At 30.8% G+C, this 22,145-nt stretch overlaps 1 protein-coding gene across 1 annotated transcript in view; it reads right to left on the bottom strand.

Moving 5' to 3' along the window:
* The window catches only part of ERBB2_1 (Receptor tyrosine-protein kinase erbB-2), a gene marked incomplete at its 5' end in the record, with an annotated part of 118,466 nt that overhangs the window by 45,111 nt on the left and 51,210 nt on the right, over positions 1-22,145 (bottom strand). The window contains 7 exons of the mRNA XM_012943434.3: positions 81-356; positions 1,673-1,856; positions 2,621-2,988; positions 6,575-6,766; positions 7,180-7,337; positions 8,315-8,444; positions 11,524-11,631. Coding sequence (XP_012798888.2) covers positions 81-356; positions 1,673-1,856; positions 2,621-2,988; positions 6,575-6,766; positions 7,180-7,337; positions 8,315-8,444; positions 11,524-11,631 — 1,416 coding nt within the window. The remainder of the gene's footprint in view (positions 1-80; positions 357-1,672; positions 1,857-2,620; positions 2,989-6,574; positions 6,767-7,179; positions 7,338-8,314; positions 8,445-11,523; positions 11,632-22,145) is intronic.

The raw sequence follows: 22,145 nt of genomic DNA, 5'->3' as shown, positions 1-22,145 counted from the left end.
AATAGACATTAAAATATCACAGATAAAGAAAACGTTTTAGAGGACTAAATGTCTTGAGATTTGTTAAATAAATAACCTACCGGGTGGACAAACCTCTACACATTCTGATTTAAACCACCAATGAGTACAACTATGACATATAGATGCATGTGTTCCGTTTGCTGTACATAAATCACAAAATGGATGACACGGTTTACACACACGGATCATACCCCCAAGTTCACCTTTTTTAACTTGATTATGAGAAGATACAATGATATTTTCTTTGTTTATAAAATCTTGTGTTTGATAAGATTCTGTGTAGTGTTTGGGAGGACAATCATCGGGTAGACATTGGTATTTGTTTGTTGTCTTATCTAGTGACAAAATAAATTCAAACTTTCTGTTTAATTAACTAATAAAGCTTTTAACTATTACAGTAAAGTTAGTCTCAGATAAAAATATCACCCTATTATTAACTTCAGTAAACAAGCAACTTCAGTTGTATGGATTATTTTAATACTATTTGACAGTCTTGTTGAAGTCGTGTAAAGTCATTGAATTTACGCTCATATATACCTAGAAAAACCAAAAGGAAATTGAAGTGGATATGAACGATATCCCTGTGTATAAGACACTGATTTGTGTCCCAGTCTGCGTAGGTGCGAACACCGCGAGATTCACTGGGGATTGAGTTGCGAAACTTCCTGAATATCTGGCATGAACAAACTATTCGGAATTCAACATCACAGACTGATTTTGATTAGACAATCATTGAAAATCAAGATGTAACGGACAACCGTTTCGTCTCAGTCTAAGGCTCCTAATAAATGAGTATCCGCGGCCCACTAAGGGATCGAACCCAGGTTCTTTGGACTTCGTGAAGAGCTCTTAACCTTCAGACTAATGAGTCATCGTTCAATAGTTTACTAATCTAACCTTGATGAACACACTATGTTAACTAGCAGAGATGCAAGTTCAACTATAAGATATTTACACCCAGTAAACGGTATTATATCATACATCAGAATCTTTACAATGGTTCTAAAACTCCTGCCTATAGGAAGAAGAAAGTAATGAGTGATGAGGGTGTACAGAGTTTCTCAGTGTACCATGTTTCCTTTCAGAGGAATAATACTAAGAAATAGTTAATCTAAGAAACTGAATATAGATCTAATTCATTTCAGCGATATGCTTTGGAAACTAGAGAAAACAAGAGTTAACAGTTATATCGATATGTCTTTCGTCATTTGTGATCAAGAAACAAGTCACCAAAGGAAAGTCACTATATTTGGTTGTGTCGAAAGAATAGTTATTCTTTATTCCCTGAGGCGCTTCTTAAATAAGATTAGTGAAGTTAACTAACAAAAGCATATGATTTGTTGAGAGATATCAAATTTTTTATATAGATCTCAACAAAATCTGCATTTGCTTTTCAAATATCTCATTGTGTCTATGTAATATATATAATTATATTCTTAATCTAACTTATCTAAATGGTTGGATATAAGCGAAAATAAGAAGCCCATTTTAGGAAGTATTTCATGAATATGTAGAATATTCAATGAATCAGATAGACCCTTAATTAGTTTACGTATCTTGACACAACTGAGAGTAATTTGCTGATTTCCGTGTTTCTAAAGGAAGCATAACTACAAAAAATTCCAGATTAGATTTAATATTGATAACTAACCTTGTATAACTGTCCAACATGTTTCACAACCACCCAAGCCAAGAAAGTTCCCTGGGCCACTACATAAGTGATTTTTCCCGGTGGTCAGTATGTGACTGCACGACTCATTACAAGGTAAACAATAATGGGTTTGTGGATCTACGTATGTATTTTGTGGACATTCAGGTAAGCAGGTATCACCATGCTGAAAAAAAACTTGATAGTGGTAATAAATGTTGTTAGGTAAAAAACATTGCTTTTATAGACGAACCATTAAGCAGCTACAAATACTAATAATTCTGAAAAGCAAAACCTAATGACTTTCCTTTCTGGCTAAAATTAGGTTCCATAATAAACAACACTACACAGGAAATGTAAAAACGTAAACTTAAACTTAGTGGAAGTTAGGGGAAAGTTAGTGTTATCTTGGGGAATTTCAGATTTAGCCTATTTTATCCACAGTTAATCTCTTCATTTAAGTTTAGGTTTACAGGATAAGTATTTCTTTTTAATGACTTTGTCGATCCATGTAAAATAACTTTCTATATAGTCAACTAAATATTAGTAAACGAAATATATTCAGAAATTAATCGGATAAAAGGAATACTGGGCAATTGAATGTTTACCTTTTAAGGCATTTTTGAAAGGACTATCTAAGATAGAATTGATCAGTAGTTTTTTCTCCAAGTTTGTAGCCTGATTTATTTTAAAGTCTGTAATCTTTTGGTCAATTTTTCCCCAGATTATCTTTTTTTATTTTGCATTGATATACATCTCATTTATCTCATTTATCCAATGTGTAATTCTGACTCACATCTCGACTTGTCTTTAGAAAAACATACATTTACTTATATCAAAATATAGGTCGTCTACATACAATTGTCTGAACAAGTTTACTTCAGTTAAATTGCTTCATTTACTTGCTTTATTTGGTTCTATTAATAATTGTTTTACTGCTTCGCAACTTACCTGGTAGTGCTTACATTCTCCAACACACTGATTTGCATTAGGACCATAACATGTCTGAGCACATTCTGGATGACAGATGGCACATGTTTCTGAAGGGACTACGGATGCAATGATTGCTTGTTCATCCATTTTTGCCAAGTCACTTTTAGTTAAGGGTAAAGTTCGACAAACAGGATTATTATTGGTCTTTCCCAGAATTGAATGATTGAAAGATGTTGGAAGTTCATAAAAGCCAGGATGATCTGTACATCGAGACACGCAATACTCACCAGCCTTTAAACCACAACAATGAGCACACATATTAGCCTCAGCACCCCAACAACCAAGTTCTGGTAAACATTCACTGTGGCAAACGTGACCACGTTTAGCTACAAGAAAATGAACAGAATGTGCATATTAATAAAAAGCAGATGGCTAATCAAACATAAGCTTTAGATTTCCCTCCCTCCTCTTTAAGCTGAAAATTTGTCACATGGTTTGAAATGCAACGACATTCTGTAATTGTGGCTGTCAATGGCTTTCGTGAGTATCTTTGATAAGTGGTTTAAAGGGACTGATCAGCTGAATATGCTGTAGACTAAACTGAGCATTCAGAATATTAAGATGAAGATTCCAGAGCTGAGGCTGATTAGTTTTATGGAAATTCAGACACCTACGATTCTACTCAATTTCAATCAGCTCAGACTTTTAGACTTACCATTGACTTTCTGAATTAATTGTTTAGAACCCCTAAACTTTCGTATGAACTAAAACGTCTCTCAATGATACATTCTTTTTAAGCTGCAATTGAGTAAGACTAAATAGTTTTTGAATATTGTTCAATTTTTAGCTCATTGAGAAATGAATTGATGAGTATGGTTGCATGAACTGGAACAATAAGAATTTCAATGCATCATCCAATATAATTCATATCTCAACAATCGAGTTTTCGCCTGCCGCCACTGTTGTCATTTAGGATTTACTAAGCGAACATACTTTAAATTGTTAAAAAGAATGAACAGAATATTGATCGATGGATGATATACAATGATACGAAGTGGCTGAGAGATCTTTGAATTAACTAATATTCAAAGATAATATATCTGCCTAACAGAAACGTTTTTTCTCTAAGAAAATAACATGCTAATAGGTAAAACATTAACGGAAAAATAATAAGTGTTAAAATTCATAGGCGACTGGCGAAAACCAATTTTACAAGTTACTCTCATTCAAAATAGTTAAGACATTACCCATCATATCAGTGCTAATTGTTGAAAACCTCATAACAGAATGGAAAAAAAGATATATATCTCGTACTGTCATCGTCAGCAAGCTATTTTGAAATGTTGATTATTGTAAATTCTCACTTCATCAAAATAACATCATGGTAGTGTTTGGAGGTTTATAACTACCATGATTTGTTATATTGATACATATCTTTTCAAATTGCAAGTTATTGGTATGCAGAAAATTTCGCCTCATATTTGTAACACTCATTCAGCTCTGGAGTATTACAATTTACTAAATAATTGTACGAAATAATTCACTTTCACTCACATACTAATACTGCTCTTTAAAACAGTTTTTCATCAAGCTATTTCATGAGTTTCTTTGATTTACAATCTTCTAGGAGATCATTGGTGATTTCACAGTTTTCCTACCTACAACTAAAAATGTTGAAATTATCGTATCCTGTGTTGTTTCATCCCAGCGAAGTTCACACGTCAGACAGCTGCTTAATTCGTTTCCTACTAAACTTATTCAGTAGCTCATTAAATCCAGCTGCCTGGTTGCAATCGTCTCAATGGTGGATTTATAAAACGTGCTGATTAGATAAATTATTATAGTGAGATTATGTGCCTAGTATGTGTTTGAAACTGAAATCTATCGAATTTGTTATTGGACGGAACAATTTCATGTTTAAGTTTGAACAAAAATTTTCTCAATATCATATTTGGTTTTATTTATGAGCTAGAAGATAGAAAAGATTATTGTTGAATGTCTTATCTATCAATTTTTCAGTCAACTTAACGATTAGGCACCTTTTAGAATACTTCTCAGAGTACTTTTTGATTTATAATGAACAGCTTCTGACTGATCTAGACCAGTATATATTTTACAATTGAACGTGGTCGATAGAACGCACTTATATATTTTCATAAGCATGCTAAATCGTTTAGCTTACAAAAGCTGATATTTATTTACTAACGAACAAGTATGTGAGCTATAATAGGGACAGGAGATCTATAATACACAACTACTGATACGATTTCTATGAGATTGTAATCAGTAAGTCTTATACGTAGCTACTATTCAACCAATAAAATGACTAACTTTTCATGATCAAAAATGTCTGTTTTGTCCCAACATGAACGACTTTCGAATCGGTAATTTAGGATATCACCGATAACCGTTACATAAATACATAGTTTAAAGTAAATTGACATGTCCCTTTATGAACATATATTCTGGTCAAACGTGATAGTAAGATTTTCTAAAGATCATTTATTCGTGATGTAAATATTGAGATTTTTAAGGTGCTATTTTGTGTAAATTGGCCGACTTTTTAGGATGTTAGTCTTGATTTAACGAAGGTGAATTCGTCCTCAAGGCGTACACTGGGTGATGAGTCCGATGTAACCCAACAAAATCTCACAGAAAAATAAAGCTATATATTGTTGTTAGAAATATGAATGCTGAATATATTTTTAGAAAAATGACAACCGATCACTTTCATGATGAAATATCATGAAATTTGTTCGCCTATCACAACTGCACTAGCACTCTTAGCTGCAGATCTGTTGGTTATGTTGTGCTTGTTCTACCTTACAAATAATATTGAATAAATCTATTTATTATTAGTACCTCAGTACTTAAGTACGATTCACTTTTTAGTTGCGAGATGCGTCTAGTTCATTAGAACACAACTAGTGATAAAAATCAGAATTTTGTGTGTCCTATCCACTTTGTGCTTTTGATGACAAATAATAGGTTGCAAATGAAACAGTAGGTATTCATCAGTAAGTGTTAGGGATCGATATTGCTTACTTTAAAACAATCATAAGTGAGCTAATGCGATAATATATACTCAACTCCACATCTATGACAAGTTGGTTTTTGTCTCCGTATACTGATAATTTCTTTTATGAAGAGGTGGAATTCGAATTCGTTATTAAAACATTCTTGTTAAGGAAGTAATCACTTTTATTCTACACAATTGTAGCTACATTGCCTTTTTTCGGTGTTACAACTAAATAATAAAAAATGAATGTTCGTTAACGTATGGAATATTTATGATGTATATAGTCATGGACTTTATAGATTGTTATCATCATATATCACAGATGGTAAGTTATGATGACAAAGTATCTGACACAAACATCATCTTTTTCCAATACATTTTTCATTGAGATGCATACGGGATTTTTAAATGATTAGGCTCAATAAAGATTACATAATTCTCTGAAAAGCTCTACGCTGGTTTTAACGGCAAATATGTTATTTCTCAATCAACTAGTGATAACAAATTAATAATATTTTTAGGTGAGTTATATCGTGACTAAACAATGGTTTTTTCCATAAAATTAAACGTTTTCTTATGGTCAGTGATAAATAATTTCTCAGAGGCACTTGAATGCTATTTAGTGGCACTTTATTACAAAATATGAATGCGATCTGTTTCACGATACCTCAGGATGTAACCTTCACAGCTGTAATACATCAAAGTTCCATCAAGGTCTGTATCGTTAGGTTGGAGTAAAATAAGCATATATTATTTGTATTTATGTGCAGCAAGGCAACCTTACTCAAATATTTCTTTAGTTTCTTTTCTTTTCAGATGTCTTTAGACAAATAATACTCCACTATTATATATGTAAGACGAGTCTATTCATAAACTAGATTATCAGAATGCTTACAGAAGGTCAATAAGATCTAAGGCAACTTTAAATGATCATACATAAAATATGAACATACCACAAAGTTCTTCATCTTGTACATCTATCATACGTACAGGTAACATTTTTGTTAACGCACTAGTATAACATAATTTTGGCATATTCTTCAAATATACATAACCCCCAATATTAGTAAGTGATTTGAAACCAAATGACTCGATATGTTCTCCGTTCATAATTGTAATCACTGCTCCTGGCGATTGACTTTTCACTGAAAATGTTTAGAAGTATGTTATACTTTTAATCTTAGAAAATAATGGGTACATTTATTATTGAGTCGTTTATGTAATTGTAAGTGAACGTTTCTGTCATAATTATTAGATACGATAATAGCGCTGATCACCAAAGGTTAGAGATATTTTTAGCCTAGTTCCACCTATCAGAAACCCGTAGTATGTGAATAACATAAACATTACTGGTATTTAATAGTTCAAACCAGTTGCAAGGGTTAATGTGTTATAAGTCTATACTGTTAAACGTCAGAAAAGATGCTCTAAAGAATTATTTGTTCTAAAAACTCGTCCATAGTATTCAGTTAACCATAAGTTCTTCAAACGGTCATTAGTATGTATTTTGTTTCCCACGAACTTCTAAATATTTTTTTGCAATATAACTTCAACATACCTTCCAAAACAACTGATTCTAGATTTTCCAGAAATGTTAAATTTTTTAATTCTTCTGGAGCTCCACGTAAATCAAAATAGATGTACCCAACAATTGATTTCAGGTTCAACAAATTGTAGAGTTCATTGACGTTTTCTATTGGATCTGGAAACAGTGAACTGTGAACAAAAAAAACAAAAAAATCGATAATCAATAACAAGAAATGTTTCAAACAATGAATTCAAACTAACAAATATATTATTTAATTATAATGAAGCAAACGAAATAAAATCGTAAATCTAAGTTCAATTTCTCTCTCTTTCTACTTTCATAACGTACCATAAACTCACTCTTAAAAGTTTGTTAATTTAATTTGAAAGCACTCACATAGGTAGTGAGCAAGCATATCAGACGGCTTGGATCATTGTACAAAAATTGTAATCCGATATTTAAAAAATAACGGTCAAATTCGTACTTTTTTAATTGATTTTTGTCTTAATACTGAAGCGAATATATCATCAAACTACCATCAAGGAAGTTTGATATCGTATATTGAATTTTGGTTACATAGAACTGTCAGTAACTGTCTTCAACCTAACAAAGATACTGAAGACAATACAGTTACATGATTATCACATATCTTAAAGTCTTCTAGAAAAGTAAGAATAAATTACATGGAATGATAGTCACTATAAATTATAATAATCCGAAGGATAACTAAGGGTGTTATTTTGTATGAGGAAATGTGAGTCGTGAATAAATATGACATAATCTTTCCATGCTGTAAGACAAATTATTTTTGTGAATACCGTAAACTATTCGATTTCGGTTTTCTAGAAGTTACGCATTAGATATCGTCACTTATTACGATATCCAAATAAGTTGTCCATATCGAAGTTTTGCAAATGAGTGTATAACCAGTTAGTTTTTATACCTTTCTGAGTCCAGTTTATTCTTTGATTTATTATGTTAATGACCTAACTAATATAATAAAAATTCATTTGAGAATATGATTTACAACTAACAACTCATTCGTTTCGTAAAACAATAAACAATGTAAACTTTGGAAAGCTAAGGCAATATTGATAAGATAATCTTAAGAAATATAGCCAAATATTCTTTTATCGTGAAGTAAACAAAACTAACACAAATTCACCTTTTTTGAAAAGATTCTTTACTTATATACAAACCACCAGTATAATAAACACAAGATTTAAATTTCCGTAGTGAACTTGATTGTAAGATATTCAAACTTCCATTTAGAAAGATTGTTTCTTCTTTACAATCTGTGGTAAAAATTAAGAAAAAATGACAAAAATCCTTCATCCTTGCAATAAAACGATTGCTTAACAACAAGAAAAATTGTAAAATAGATTTCTGGTTTCAAGAAAACAGTAACTTCATGTTGACTGACTGAAACGTTATGGTGAATTTAAAGATCTTTCTTATGTGCATTTCCGTCACAGAAATACCGAGAGGCAAAGATTATTGGAAAGTTAAGAAGATTAATCAGTTCAAAATATTGTTTAATCGTTACAGCAGCCCATCAACTTAAAGTTTTAATATTTAAAATCGCTTGAATTGTTTTCTGAAGCATAAACTTCTTGTATGATCAAATTAATATTTCTGATGAAAATCAGTCCATTTGAAGCCCATATTAGCAATCATTGTTAAAGAATACCATGATTAAATTCTCAGCCAGTGCGATACCTCACGCAATTTATGCTTAATCCCAAAAACATTGGTTGAGTTAACAGACAATCTGAAGCAACAATTTTCATGGCATATAGTGATCATTTTTAGTATTTCTTAGTAAATTACACGGAGCAGTGGTGTAGAACACTTGAATCCTCTCAGATTGGGTGTAACAAAGTTAGATGTAATTTTAAACAACAGAAAAAATCTACTAATGTATTTTTATGCGTTCAATTAATTCCTGAATGTGAAATCCCAGTGAAGAGATAACTAATTTACTTCGTATTAAGGCCCAAACTAAACGTTCGCACAGTCAACTTCAATCCCTATTCTTAAGCTAACTGATAGACTGAAAAACGAAATAATCAATACTATTTAATGACTGTACTAAAGGTCCTTTACATAGAGAATTTGGAAATAGATTGTTTCAGTTTCCCCCCATTATTAGTGAAAAACAAAACTTGGAACTTACCAGTTTGTAAAGCAGATGTTTGGGACTTTTTATATTACAAAAAATCTTACAACAGCGTAATTCCATTATTTGTATTGATATTTAGTTAGATATATTTATTTGTAGCAAGATATTAGTCTAAAAAGCTTGATATAGATATCAAGGACCTCATTGTAGCTATTTTATATACTTTTAATTGGAATATCAACCCAAACTTGATTGTAAAGTTTCCTTGATACAGCTTTATCCTCAAATTTAAATGTCCTTCCCGGTGATAAGAGGATATAAATTAAATAATTAACCAAAGTATTACTGAAATATAATTTCCTCAACGTATAAAATATCATTACAATACCTTGGTATTTCCGTTACCACTGAGTTTCATAGTCAAAAGCTGTGATACAATAAGCTAAACCGTGCAAGGCTCTTTCAGACAGTATGTTCCAGTTCATTTTTGAACGGCTTCGGAGTTCTAGTTAGTATAATATTTGAGTTTCATTATACAATCAACGTTTTCAAATTAAATTATCCACCCGAAATGTGGACATGTTTCCTTCAAACAGGAAAGAAAGTATAAGGACTGTCTAAGGAAGTAAACTAATTATAAACATTCAAGAAATATAACTAACTGTTGCTTTTAGGAGATTTAGTATATGTAGAAGAAAGGTGTATGATGGATTAAAAAAACTTACGGAAAGATAGAAATTTTATCATTTTGAAAGCTATCCGGTTTTTACACTTGATGTTTCAAATATAAGACCATTGTTTGTTTTACGAAAAACCTTTGAATGAATTTGACTGTCTCATATACCTCAAACTAAACAAAGTTGTCAAAACGAGTTACATTTCATGCTCATTTTCCTATGTCAAACAGAATGTCCTTTACCAAAAATTAAGCCTGGATCTGACTCAATTTGTTTCACATCATAGTTGAACAGGGTACATTGCGAAAACGGTTTAAGAGGATAAAATATATGTTTAACACCGTGCGTCTCCAGGTAATAGTGTTTGATTGTTGTTTGTAAGCACGAAATCGGTAAATCAAAAAGTGGTTGATATTCGTAAATACAATCTTAAAAGTAAGAACAAGTAACCGTAAGTACTACGTAGAAGAGTCTTGACTCTGAAATTCAACGAAGCTGTTCTGTAGAATCCACATTTTTCTTACTTTCATCTCATTTCATCTTAATGTTTGAGAATTCCAAACAGAGTAAACACGAACTAACCCTTTATCAGCTTGTCATAACTTATTAATAACTAAACCGAAAATATGATTTCCTGATAAGGTGTAAATTTATTTTCCCATGTAGATAAAACGTTCAACATCTACAGAGTTTTGGAATAAACAATTGAAAACTCAACTGGAAGTGAGATTAGAAGAAAATCGTTCAAATGTTCATGGTGGTTATAAATTATTACTGCCATCGCGAGCACTTTAAGCCGGATACATTTACAAACGCTTTATTTCTACTCAGCTGTTACGCTTTACTTCAGTTTTATTATGCTTTCCTAAACTAAAAGTATAAAATTCAATTCATTTTCAAAACTGGTGTATTCTAAATTCATCTAGCCTGTGTAAAGTTGAGCTGTTTTACAACAAACTTGAAACTCGAAGAAACTTTCCCGCCATCTTATGACCTGTTGAAATGAAGTAGTAATTCTTCTATTTTGTTTTGATGATGTATTGATGCAGTTTAAATGTCGTGACAATGAATATGGAATTACTTATAGTTTATTATTTTTTACGTGATCTGTCTCAACATCATAAAGCATCAGTGAAAATGAATTCATCCATCTACCGGTAAATTTACACATTAAAAAATGAGTTGATCGTTCCAAGTGTAAAAAGTTAACTGTATTTATTGTAAAAAAATGTGAGGTATCGAAGTTGCTTCAATGTGTTGTACAATGCATACACAAAGTCAACAGCGTTAAAAAGTAGGCAAATGACTATTTCATATCAAAGAAGTAGATTTTTCATAATTGTCAATACCCCAGTTTTTAAACTCGAAACAACCGATGAAAATATGAGTTTCGGTATGCGTTCAAGTAATTATTGGAAAAGTCATGAAAGTTTTACCAACAATTTGAAAAAGTGAAGATATTTATATTCCGCGGATCCCTTCAATTTCAATTGGCATGAAATTACAAATTTTCAAATTAGTAGCATGGGTAAATGTTTATAAAATTTTACGTAAAACGCTTTGCATAAAACTTACGTTCAGGACATCCAGATTTTGGACAGTCCTTGCACGTTCCATTAACAGGAATTTGGGTATTCAGGTCACATTCAATGACGCAGTAACTGTCTGATTTCAGAAATGGTGCTATATGAAGTCAATAGAAATTACAGTTATCTTACAAGTAAGAAATAATACAGTAAAACCAATCCTACAGGATTACTACCAAAATATGAAGTGAGTACTGAATTTAAAGCTTATGAAAACCAACATGATATCACTTCTTTATCAGTTTGTAACTGGATATCTGTTCAAGTTTTACTATACACTCTAAAAAAGATATCATTTAGTTAAAATATTCTTTCCATTTTAAGCAAATGCAAGTACTTTGACTAACATAGTTTCAAAAATTTACTTTTCAAAATTTTACAGCTCCTGAGGTCTTATTTAATAAAAAAGCAACAAGATTTCAATAATAATTTCTCCTAATATAATAAAATGATATAGGAAAATAAAATGTGGATCCTAATATTTACATAAGTTACATAATACGTGCCAGTTCAGTTATACATTACATTGAAATTAAAAATCTTTATATCGAAAAAATGATCCACATCCAGAAATAAAGTAACTGAGATAGACTTGATGAAAGATTTAATTGCACATACAAAGATGATGGACTAAGTTGCAAAAGTATGATCGGTGGCACTTTTCCACCCAGCATTAAGTCATGGTGTACCAGACCCTCCGAAATTTAAAACTGAATTTTTGAATAATTATGTTTCAGGATCAGAGGTTAAGTTTCACTGTTTGTAGAATGAATAAATAAAACTAAGATTTTAAAGTAATTAGTAACTATAGGCAACTAATGGTGGTGAAGTCGGCGCTAATTTTAGATTCCTGGGAGCCGGTAGACATCACTAATGCATCACTCACAGTTAATTATAGAGAACTTGACGTTATGAATTGGAGTGTGTCTGCTCCACAAAAATTAAATATTCATGATTGTCTAGGAAATGTGGCATCAGAACATTAAGCATCATTCATGTTTTCGAGATTAAGTATGAAGTCAAGCAAAAGTTTATGTTTTTATTAAGTTTACAAGTCAAATGTTTATTTTTAGTTTGATTAGCTTAATTTCTCTACAGTTTGTAGATTAGGTAACGAAGCAATAATGAAAGTTGTCCAGTATTGTAGAATAATATCATAGTCAATGGAATATTTAATGTTGTGTAACTTTTACGAAGATGCGTAAACAACTAGTCTTAAAAAGGTGAGCTATCAAAGTTAGCACACATAACCGTATAAATTTAAATATCCCTCAGTGAATAAACAGATTTATTTAAATATGATAGTGTACTTCAAGTAAAGAAAATACCTTAAAAATAGTTGAACAAACTTGTAATACTTAAAAAATCATAATTAAAATGTAATTGAGCATAAAACATCACTGAAAATGGTTAAATGACAAGCGAAATACTGTGAATATACAGAGAATTTCCCCCCTCCCTAAGGTTATCAGAAAGTAATATAAATAAATGCCGACTAAACCAAAACGTGAATCAAAGGTTTACTAACAATTATTTCATTCATACTTTCGTCTTATCTGTGAAATAAATAATAAAACTTAATTTACGTTTCAACTGGGCATACAGAACAGTAAATTTCTCAAGGCAGAATAAATACCATTCGTTGAATTTTCATTCTCATCATAATTTTAATGGTTCATAGAGTAATTACTATGAGTTGTTTGATCAAACTAAATAATACTAAGCCATTTTCACAGTGTTCAAAGATAGAAGGATCTATCTAACTTGCCATTGTGATAAGTAATAGGCTTGACATCATAAATAAATAACGATATGGTAAATGCAGTAAAAAGCAAATCAATAAATAAACGAATAAATAATCCCTTTTTAATATGTTTATGAACCAATTTTGTCAGTCAACAGAGACAGTTATTTGTTTAATGAATAACGATTTAACTAATGATAATTAATTAGCATCTAAAGCAGAAAAAATAGGCCATTGGATCACTCCAGCAATTTTGTATACATGAATGAAATTATTTCCTGTTGATAAAATAAATTCAGATTAACTTCACTTAAACCCAATACAAAATCTGTTAGTTAAAATACAGTTTCTGTGAGTGGCAGTTCCAATAATGTGACTAAATATATTGTACGGAACAATAGTCATGGTGTTGAGTTCCTAGAGCAATAAAATATTATTCAGAGACATTCCTCTCGTTGAACTTTAGCATACAAAGTTCACTGTAGTAATGCATTTATGGCAGTTTAGTCATAGTATTACAAATTAACTTAGTGATCAAGGTGAACAATGGAAATGTACCATGAAACATGTCACCACCGAAATAACAAGTAAACATAAATACTACATATTCACTCAGTTCGACAAGACATCTTGATCTAACTAAAATAGTTTTTTTATACAGAGCTGAGAAATCACTTTATTGAAGAAACTGTTGCTATAAAGTAAGTTAGCACAAGGAATATACAAAAAAATGAAATGAAATTCGAAAACTGAAGTTTTATGAATAAATGTTATGATATAGTCAGATAATGGTTAATAGGTTATTATTCTGAATAGCTCATTGAGAGTAAATTGAAATATGATTCGAGTGATAGTATTAAAACTCAAAGTAAAATGATGGGTAGTTCATTGTATTTGATTTATACATACTACCTATTATATTTCGAAGGATAATATTCGATTAATTCTTTTCATCTTATAATCAAGTAACAGATTTAAATGAAACTGATAGGATTTGTTTTTCTCAACGATATTTTTGTTATGAATAAAACGATGATAGTACTCGTCAGAAGCTGTCATTTATAACAGTGTGTGTCGATGAAAAAATAAATAGCTAAATAGATACCATCTGCTTTAATGTCACTTCTTTTCACCTATATAAAATAGCTGCACAGTTTTCTTTTATTTCTCTTCGACACCTATAGAACGGGTCTATAAGTGTCTTTACAAGGATAAGAATATAATAATTTGTGATATATCTGCTCAAAAAGCGTATGATTTATGTTTGTTTATAACTGATTTGTTTTATTTGATTCCGATAGACCTGATAACTCAGGCGAAACCTTATGTTATTGGTAATGGATACTAAAAATAAGGTCTTGATATACTAAGAAAAAAATACTGACCTTGTAAAGTTTTTTTGTATTTCTAAAACATGACCAGACAATTTTTTTGGTTTTAACTTTAAAAATAAAACATATATATTTAGGAAATACTAACTGCTCAAGTAAATAGTGCGGAATTTCACGGCAGATAGAGGAAAACTTACTCTAGAGTTTTGAATTAGTGACGTAAAATGTTATACTCTAAATTAATCATTTTTGGACTCGATGAAGCTAAATTGATAAATTCCTTATGTATTTCGATTCACTGAACCACAGTGTAATCGTCATTTGATATGTTTAATTAACTTGAACAGTTGTTTGCAGATATAAGTAAGTAGCTGTCAAAGTAAATTTATTTTAAAATTTCAATTTTATTCCAAAGGGAGACAGAGTTTCTTTGCAATCACAATTTGAACATAATCCGTAAAACACATCAACAGGTTCAATCTGATATAGGTTGATTCAGATTTTGAATATAAATTGAAGTAAGAAGATCAAGATGACGGAAAATCGGCCTTGTCTTGTTGAATGACAACATTAATTTCTTAATTTAGGGAGTGAAATATAATATGCACTATTGTACTAAGAGGTTAAATGATCACACTAGTAGCAGGGAGATCAATTTTCCGCAGTATTGAGACAGGAAACCCAAACAAAATGTGACCACTGTTTGCATTTTATTACTCAGAATAATACTTTAAAGAAATGGTGATTCGGACTATTACATCTTTCTTTTACTTTGTTTCAATCTTAATTCTGTAAATGAATCTAAAGTTTACTAATTTATTCCATTTTAAATATCTTTGCTACCCCAGTTGAATTATAAGTAAAAGTATGAGTATTAATTAAGTAGTTAAATATTATCAAATGCAAAAATAATATGATAATGCAGTTAATATTTGAGTAAGAGTTTTGATTTTCGTAACTTATGAATCAGGAAAATTAATAATGTACGATATCTTTTTGAGAAGCATCATCATAATTCAATACTTAAAGCTGTTCCGTCATGTCTTTCAAGTCTTCAGCTCTATTCATGTATAAATTATCCTGTGAGTTACACGCCCGGAACTGTGACCATTTAACAACGTCTCTATAGAATCGGCATCGAGTGTGTTACTCTGTCTTTCTTAGTTCATTTATTAGAATCTCACTATCATTTTTAGAAACTATCCAGCCACCATAGGTAAAAACATTCAATCGAAATAGTTTGAACAGATGTGTTTTGAAATATTTTGCGTAGGGATAAATTATTAAGTTGATAAGAAGCTCAACTAACAGTAAACAATCTTCTTAATTTCTAAATCATATGTAAGACAATTTAACCTAAAGAGTAGAGTTTATCCACATATCTTAATGTTAGTGTGTAGTCTGATTAATTATTTCCATGCATAGTAGAAATATAATGCAATTTCTACAGCCTATGTAGATGTTTTGTTATTTGATGTAAAAAACAATTTTCGCTCATTGTATAATGGAAAAACTTTACTTTGTCTACACCCGATTAGTTAATAAGTAGTTCCGGATGACACGTTTAGAAATACTAGGGACATTGTTTACATGCGACAGACAGTAACACTATTTTGAGAAAGATGCTCATGTACACTTACATGTTGAAAATACACAGAAACGTTTATCCCAAAAACATTATTTGAAATGAGTGGATTTGATAAATTAATTAAATTCTTTGCTGTTTTCTGTGAGAAAAAAGGATTTTCAACAACATATGTTTCTTCAAAACTCCATCAATAAAGTGAACTAATAGAACTTATTTCAATTATTAGAATAAGTAATTTGAAAAAAATGTAAACTCATTAAAAAAAAAGACACGCTTAAATGCTCTTCTTAGAATATGATTACCAGTTTTTAATTAGGTCATCAGTAACATGTGAATTAAACTCTGCTATTGCTTAGTCAATACCGCTCATCACCATTACCATCATTCCCAAGCATCACTTATTAAAGATTCTTAAATAATGTTATTTTTGATAATGTTACTAAAATAGCTGTTGTATCTCTCTCCTGTTTCAGACAAACTGACAACGGTAAAACAAATGGTTTTCAGATCCGTTCAACCTGAAATCAGTTTAATAGTCCATAGTTAATGTCTTATTCCTGATACAAATTGAATACCATACACCTACGTCTTATGGTAAATACAAACGTACTGAATCTAGTATAAATAAACACTACTGAGACAGAGAACCGGTCTAGTTACGTAACTGATATCATTACATTTATTTTCTTCCTGCGCCAATTAGCAGAATGCATACAATGAGCTATACAAATTTTCATGAGTATCTAGGTAATTAAAACTGGGAAGTCTTTCAGGAAACTACTTTTCTAACCAACGAAACTGGAGGTTTTCAATAAAGATGACGTCAATCCACTTATAAGAAACATACTTCAGGATGTAGAGAAACACTATTTGTGGGTTTAGATGATGCAATAAAAGGTATATTGCCTACTCAACTGATCTATTTCTCGTGTTTTTAAACATATTTATGATACTTCTAACACCTGATTTAATTTGTCTTTACTACACAAAACAGTCCTACATCAAATTAAAGCTGCATATTGTCTTCAGTAAGATAGAAACTTGGTTTATACAGTTTTATTTCTGTTATTCATAGCTTATGCTATGAGATCAAACGAGATTCGAACCAGGAAGTATACATAAAGAACACGCTGGTACTGTGTAATAGTGTTAGTTAGCATTAAAAAATAACTTTGTCTTAAAGAAAATGGGTTTGAAACGAAAATTTCCTTACTAAATTTGTGCTATCACTTCTATATTTAGTAACTTAATATTTTGTTTCATTTCAAAGTAATCAATTTCGAGAAGAATGGTGATTTATTATTCTTCTATAAGATAACATATATATATATATATATATATATATATCATTAGTACTTTAGATCTGTCAGTAGCTAACAAGATATCGTTTGTCATTCAAAATACTAGATATACAACTTATCACCATCTGTTGAACGAAGATTTTCATCATCAAGATGATAGAAATCAAGGAACAAAATAGTAAACACTGCTTCTGCAGTAAACGAATCGAGTTTGGAAGTATGTACTATTAAAGGATCTTATCCTTGCGTTATTTAGAAGTTGAGTGATCCAAATGTTATTTAAAGTCGGTTATTTATTATCATATATAAGGTGTTTTGTGTGAGAATGACAAGACTTCGCTGTTTGCCATATGAGAATTGAAACTGCTTCTGAGAACGGCTGTCGGCATAACCAAACAAAAGAACCAGTGGAACTGAAATACATCCATATTTAATAAGAATGAAAGTAAATCATTTGATTTAAACCTGACCATAAGTTACAGTTTTAAACTTCTTTATGCATTCTGTTACTGAGAACCTGAGTAATGAAATGCTGACTGGACGAAAAACACATTATGTTCCTTTTGCGACAAACGGAATCGAAAAATACATTTCATTTGATTAGTAAACAGTGATACTAGTGAACATTACAAAAAAGCCTTAGCCAAATCGGTTATAATATATCATTCATCCGATATATATTCGTTCATATGCCTGTATTAAAGTTTATACATCGAAACAAGCAACTGTATGCTTCATCGTAATACATATGTATATATCAACTGTAATTCCTAGGATAGATCCAAAAGTGTACATCTTGGGGGTTTAGGCTTTTCGATTGGTATGAGCGTTACTTATTCGACACATCACCTGATAAACAAGCTAAGAGTCTTTATAACAGTCATCAAACAAAACCTTAAAAGAATATGGATGCGATGCCAAATGACAGAAACTTAACATATATTTTAACAAGTCAGGCATTTCTCTGTTGTGATAGAATGCATCAAGAGCAAACTCCTTAACTATTTTACACTTTAATGGTTTATTTACATTTTACTTTAGTCTTTAGTCTACCTTCTGTTAATAGTATTATTTTAGCTATTACTGCGTTGGCTAGCGATCTTATTCTGATAGTTTTTTCACACGATTGGATAATCCCTTTTTTTATCGATCTGTTCATTCCATATGTAACCAAAATAACTTATCTGTCTGTTATAGTGATATCTTAAAATTGAATGTATTTTATGAGCAGTATATCATATAATACTCTATTCTGCATGATTTACTTGTAAAACATCAACTGTATGTTTTCGGATATTTTGTATTAATTATGTCATTTTGTTATTATAACAAATATTTATTTGTTCAGGTTGTAAGCAGCTGTTCAGAAATCATTGAAATAAGGTGTATTTAAGAAATAGGTTTTCATTTATTTTTCAACAAACAATTTAACATTAAAAATAATATTGGTAATTCTTTTATTCTTTATATTCTAAAAAAAGGGAAAAGTTAACCTCATTCGAATAAAACATTTAACAGGAATAGATTTTACATTACATCGTTAATTTTATAGAGTAATTCAACTAGCTGATATATATATCAATAGGATTTGACCTACTCGAATATTCACCTTTGTAAAATGTAACCTAAATAATTTGTAGGCTTTTGACTTGCATTTCTTTCTTTCTATATATTTGTGCACTAAATTACCTAATACAAATGTAGAGTTTATCAGTGATCTACACACAAAGAAGATAATCTCTTATAAAATCAGTGATGTGTGGCATTTTGTGCAGACCTATTATATATATATGCACAACACACATGCAAATCATGTGAACATGAATGAAACAATAGGATAAAACAAGTTAAAACTCCTATTGGTTCACTATTCCACATAATTTACGCGTGAAGTGATCATAAAAAGAGGTTAAGAAAATAACTAATCGATTAGATGTACGAAATACCAAGAAGTAGTATAAATGTAATTAATAAAATTAAATATTCAGATTAAAAGTTAGATCAAGAGTAATTTTCATAGTCATGAGAATATTTGTTGAATAAGTAAATGAATCAGTAATTTATAATTATTATACACAAAAAGTGCGGCTTTTTACAATTGAAATGAACCACAGTAATTGTGTACGAGCTAGAAAACTATGATGAACTCTATACTGAAATAGGCTGTGTTACCCTGTAAGTACATTGAACATGTCGTTCGGAAGAACGATGGAAGCTCCACGACCAAACCAACCAGCTCAGAGAACAAAACTCCATCGAAATCAACCACCTGAGCTACAAATCTTCTCCACCATCTTCATATAGTAAATTCTAGCAATTTTCCGTCCAAAAAGCAAGCGATGGATTCATAATAGAATGTCATGTTTATTAAACGTTTCGTTTCAAGCCTTAATCTTTGAAATATTACCCTTTGCCAAACAGCATGTGGATATGTGCTACTCCAGACATACCCATGACAAACAGTTACAGATAATTCCATCCTTGAGATCTGTGGACCGGCTTTCAAATGTTTAATGTAGTGGTTGAAAGATGAGTGTTTCAATCACTAGTCTACAGCTCCACAGGGTACTAATTGGATTCTATGTTATTAACAGTACACACTAATTAGGATTAAAAATGCAAACACTTATTTGGCTATGTAACACCTTAATATGATGTTTAGTTATAAGCCACTGGTTCACAATATTCTCGAATGACTTCAGGTGTATGACTGCACAGTTTCAAAACTGAGTGTGAATTAAGATATTAATAACTACTCTAAGTTTGAAGTAAAGTTGAAAACGTATTTTTATTTTTACCTAAGTATAATATATGATGGATATTTTATTTTATGATCTCTCTATATGTAGTATCATTGTGCAGAAATAAAGATCAGTAAAACAACTCATATGGTAGTTGTTCCTTTAAACTTTACGAAAGTGAACTTATATTTACAACACAGTAAGCACGAAGATAAAATATATTCTCGGAATCCGAATACATAGACAAGTTTCTATCATAATATGAAAATAAAAATGATGTGATTACACCAACCATCACACAGTACACATTGTCCACTAACCCAACACACATTCACTTACTTTCGTGACTTACAATTTCTTTAATCAATCATTAACAAATCCGTTGCATTCATTACATATTCGTCTTAATAAACTGTACATTCACAAAGGTCCAATTAAACATACCGGAAGAGAACAAACAACATGACAACTATGAACTTCCTACAATCATAACTACAATCACACAAAAGCCACCACTATTACCACCACCACCACTATTCACGTTAATATTGTTGTTATGTATTAACGCAAAACCATTACATGAAACCGATTATCGTAACTACAATAATGATAATCATAACAACAATAACATCGATCAGCGTCTCAATAATAATTACTTCGTTAGAAAATAGACTTCGCTTGTTTCTACAATCGGGTGTTTATATCTTCCTCGAATGAGAAGTTATTTATTTCACAAAATAACATTTTGTCTCATTCATCAAGTTTAAAATTGGTCGTATTATTCTTCCAAGGAAAATGATTACGTAAACATCACTTATTGCCAGATAGCCTATGCTTTTTATACGCTGCACGATTTGGAAAGTTGAATGAAGTCGCGGTAGACCACTGAATAAACATGTGATTCTCGAATTTTCAAGTGTAAGATTTTCATTCAGTGTGGTGGACATTCACCTTTTATCGCCATGCATCTCCCTATACTGTGTTAAGATATCAATACTGAAGGCGGTAATTACATTTTTGTGCATCGAAGTTTCTCATGGGGCGTAAACGTTTAGCATAGAATATTTACTTTAAAATAATCTTTTGAAAGGCGAAACTACTTTAATTATTTCGTTAGTTTTCAAAGTTACTTCCAACATAATCCTTTTCACTGTTAATCTTACAAACAAAATGCATGTAAACATCAAATCTTCACCAAATAGGTTGACAGAACCAAACTCGAGACCTTTAGGCCTCACATTGGGCGCCCAGCTTATATACCACGTAGTTAGATTGAGAATTTAGAGAAGCGGATTTTTGTTAAGCTTTTATATATTACTACTTGTTATCACCAGGAAAAATAGTTTCTTGTGATGAATAGTGGCATTTTGAATATATATTTCAAGTATGTTGTAGAAGGAAGCCAAGCCATGGAAGAAAATAAAGTCTAGTAAAGCCTAAGTGTATAATATTAAATTATCTGTTGAGCAGTATTCTCCTGTCATAAAGCACACACAAATTATTTTAGTCTCAAGACGTCCATATTTTAATTTATTTTTATGTAGAAATTCACTTGGTTGGCTAGCGAATTTCAGAAATAATTTTATTATCTAGTTTAAAAACACTAAAAAACCAATGTTAAAGTTACATCTACGTCTACCAAACCCTTCATTGAAATTATCTATTAAAGGTCAACACTGATTTCACAATACCGTTTGTTTCAACTGTAAAGGACTAATTAGACTGGTGATAAGAAAAACAATTATTGAATAAAAATCAATAAAGGTTGCTGTTTTCAACATACATTCTAAGATCTAAACACGAAAAGCGCATGGAATCCTTCCATACTGAGAATATACCGATCTCTTTGTCACTCATTACACTACTTTGATTTACTGCGTCTCATCTGTAAAAATTATCAGCTTTA

This window comes from Schistosoma haematobium, chromosome ZW, assembly GCF_000699445.3.
Source record: "Schistosoma haematobium chromosome ZW, whole genome shotgun sequence".
In the NCBI taxonomy this organism is placed as follows: domain Eukaryota; kingdom Metazoa; phylum Platyhelminthes; class Trematoda; order Strigeidida; family Schistosomatidae; genus Schistosoma; species Schistosoma haematobium.
This window is presented reverse-complemented; position numbering and strand designations above follow the sequence as displayed.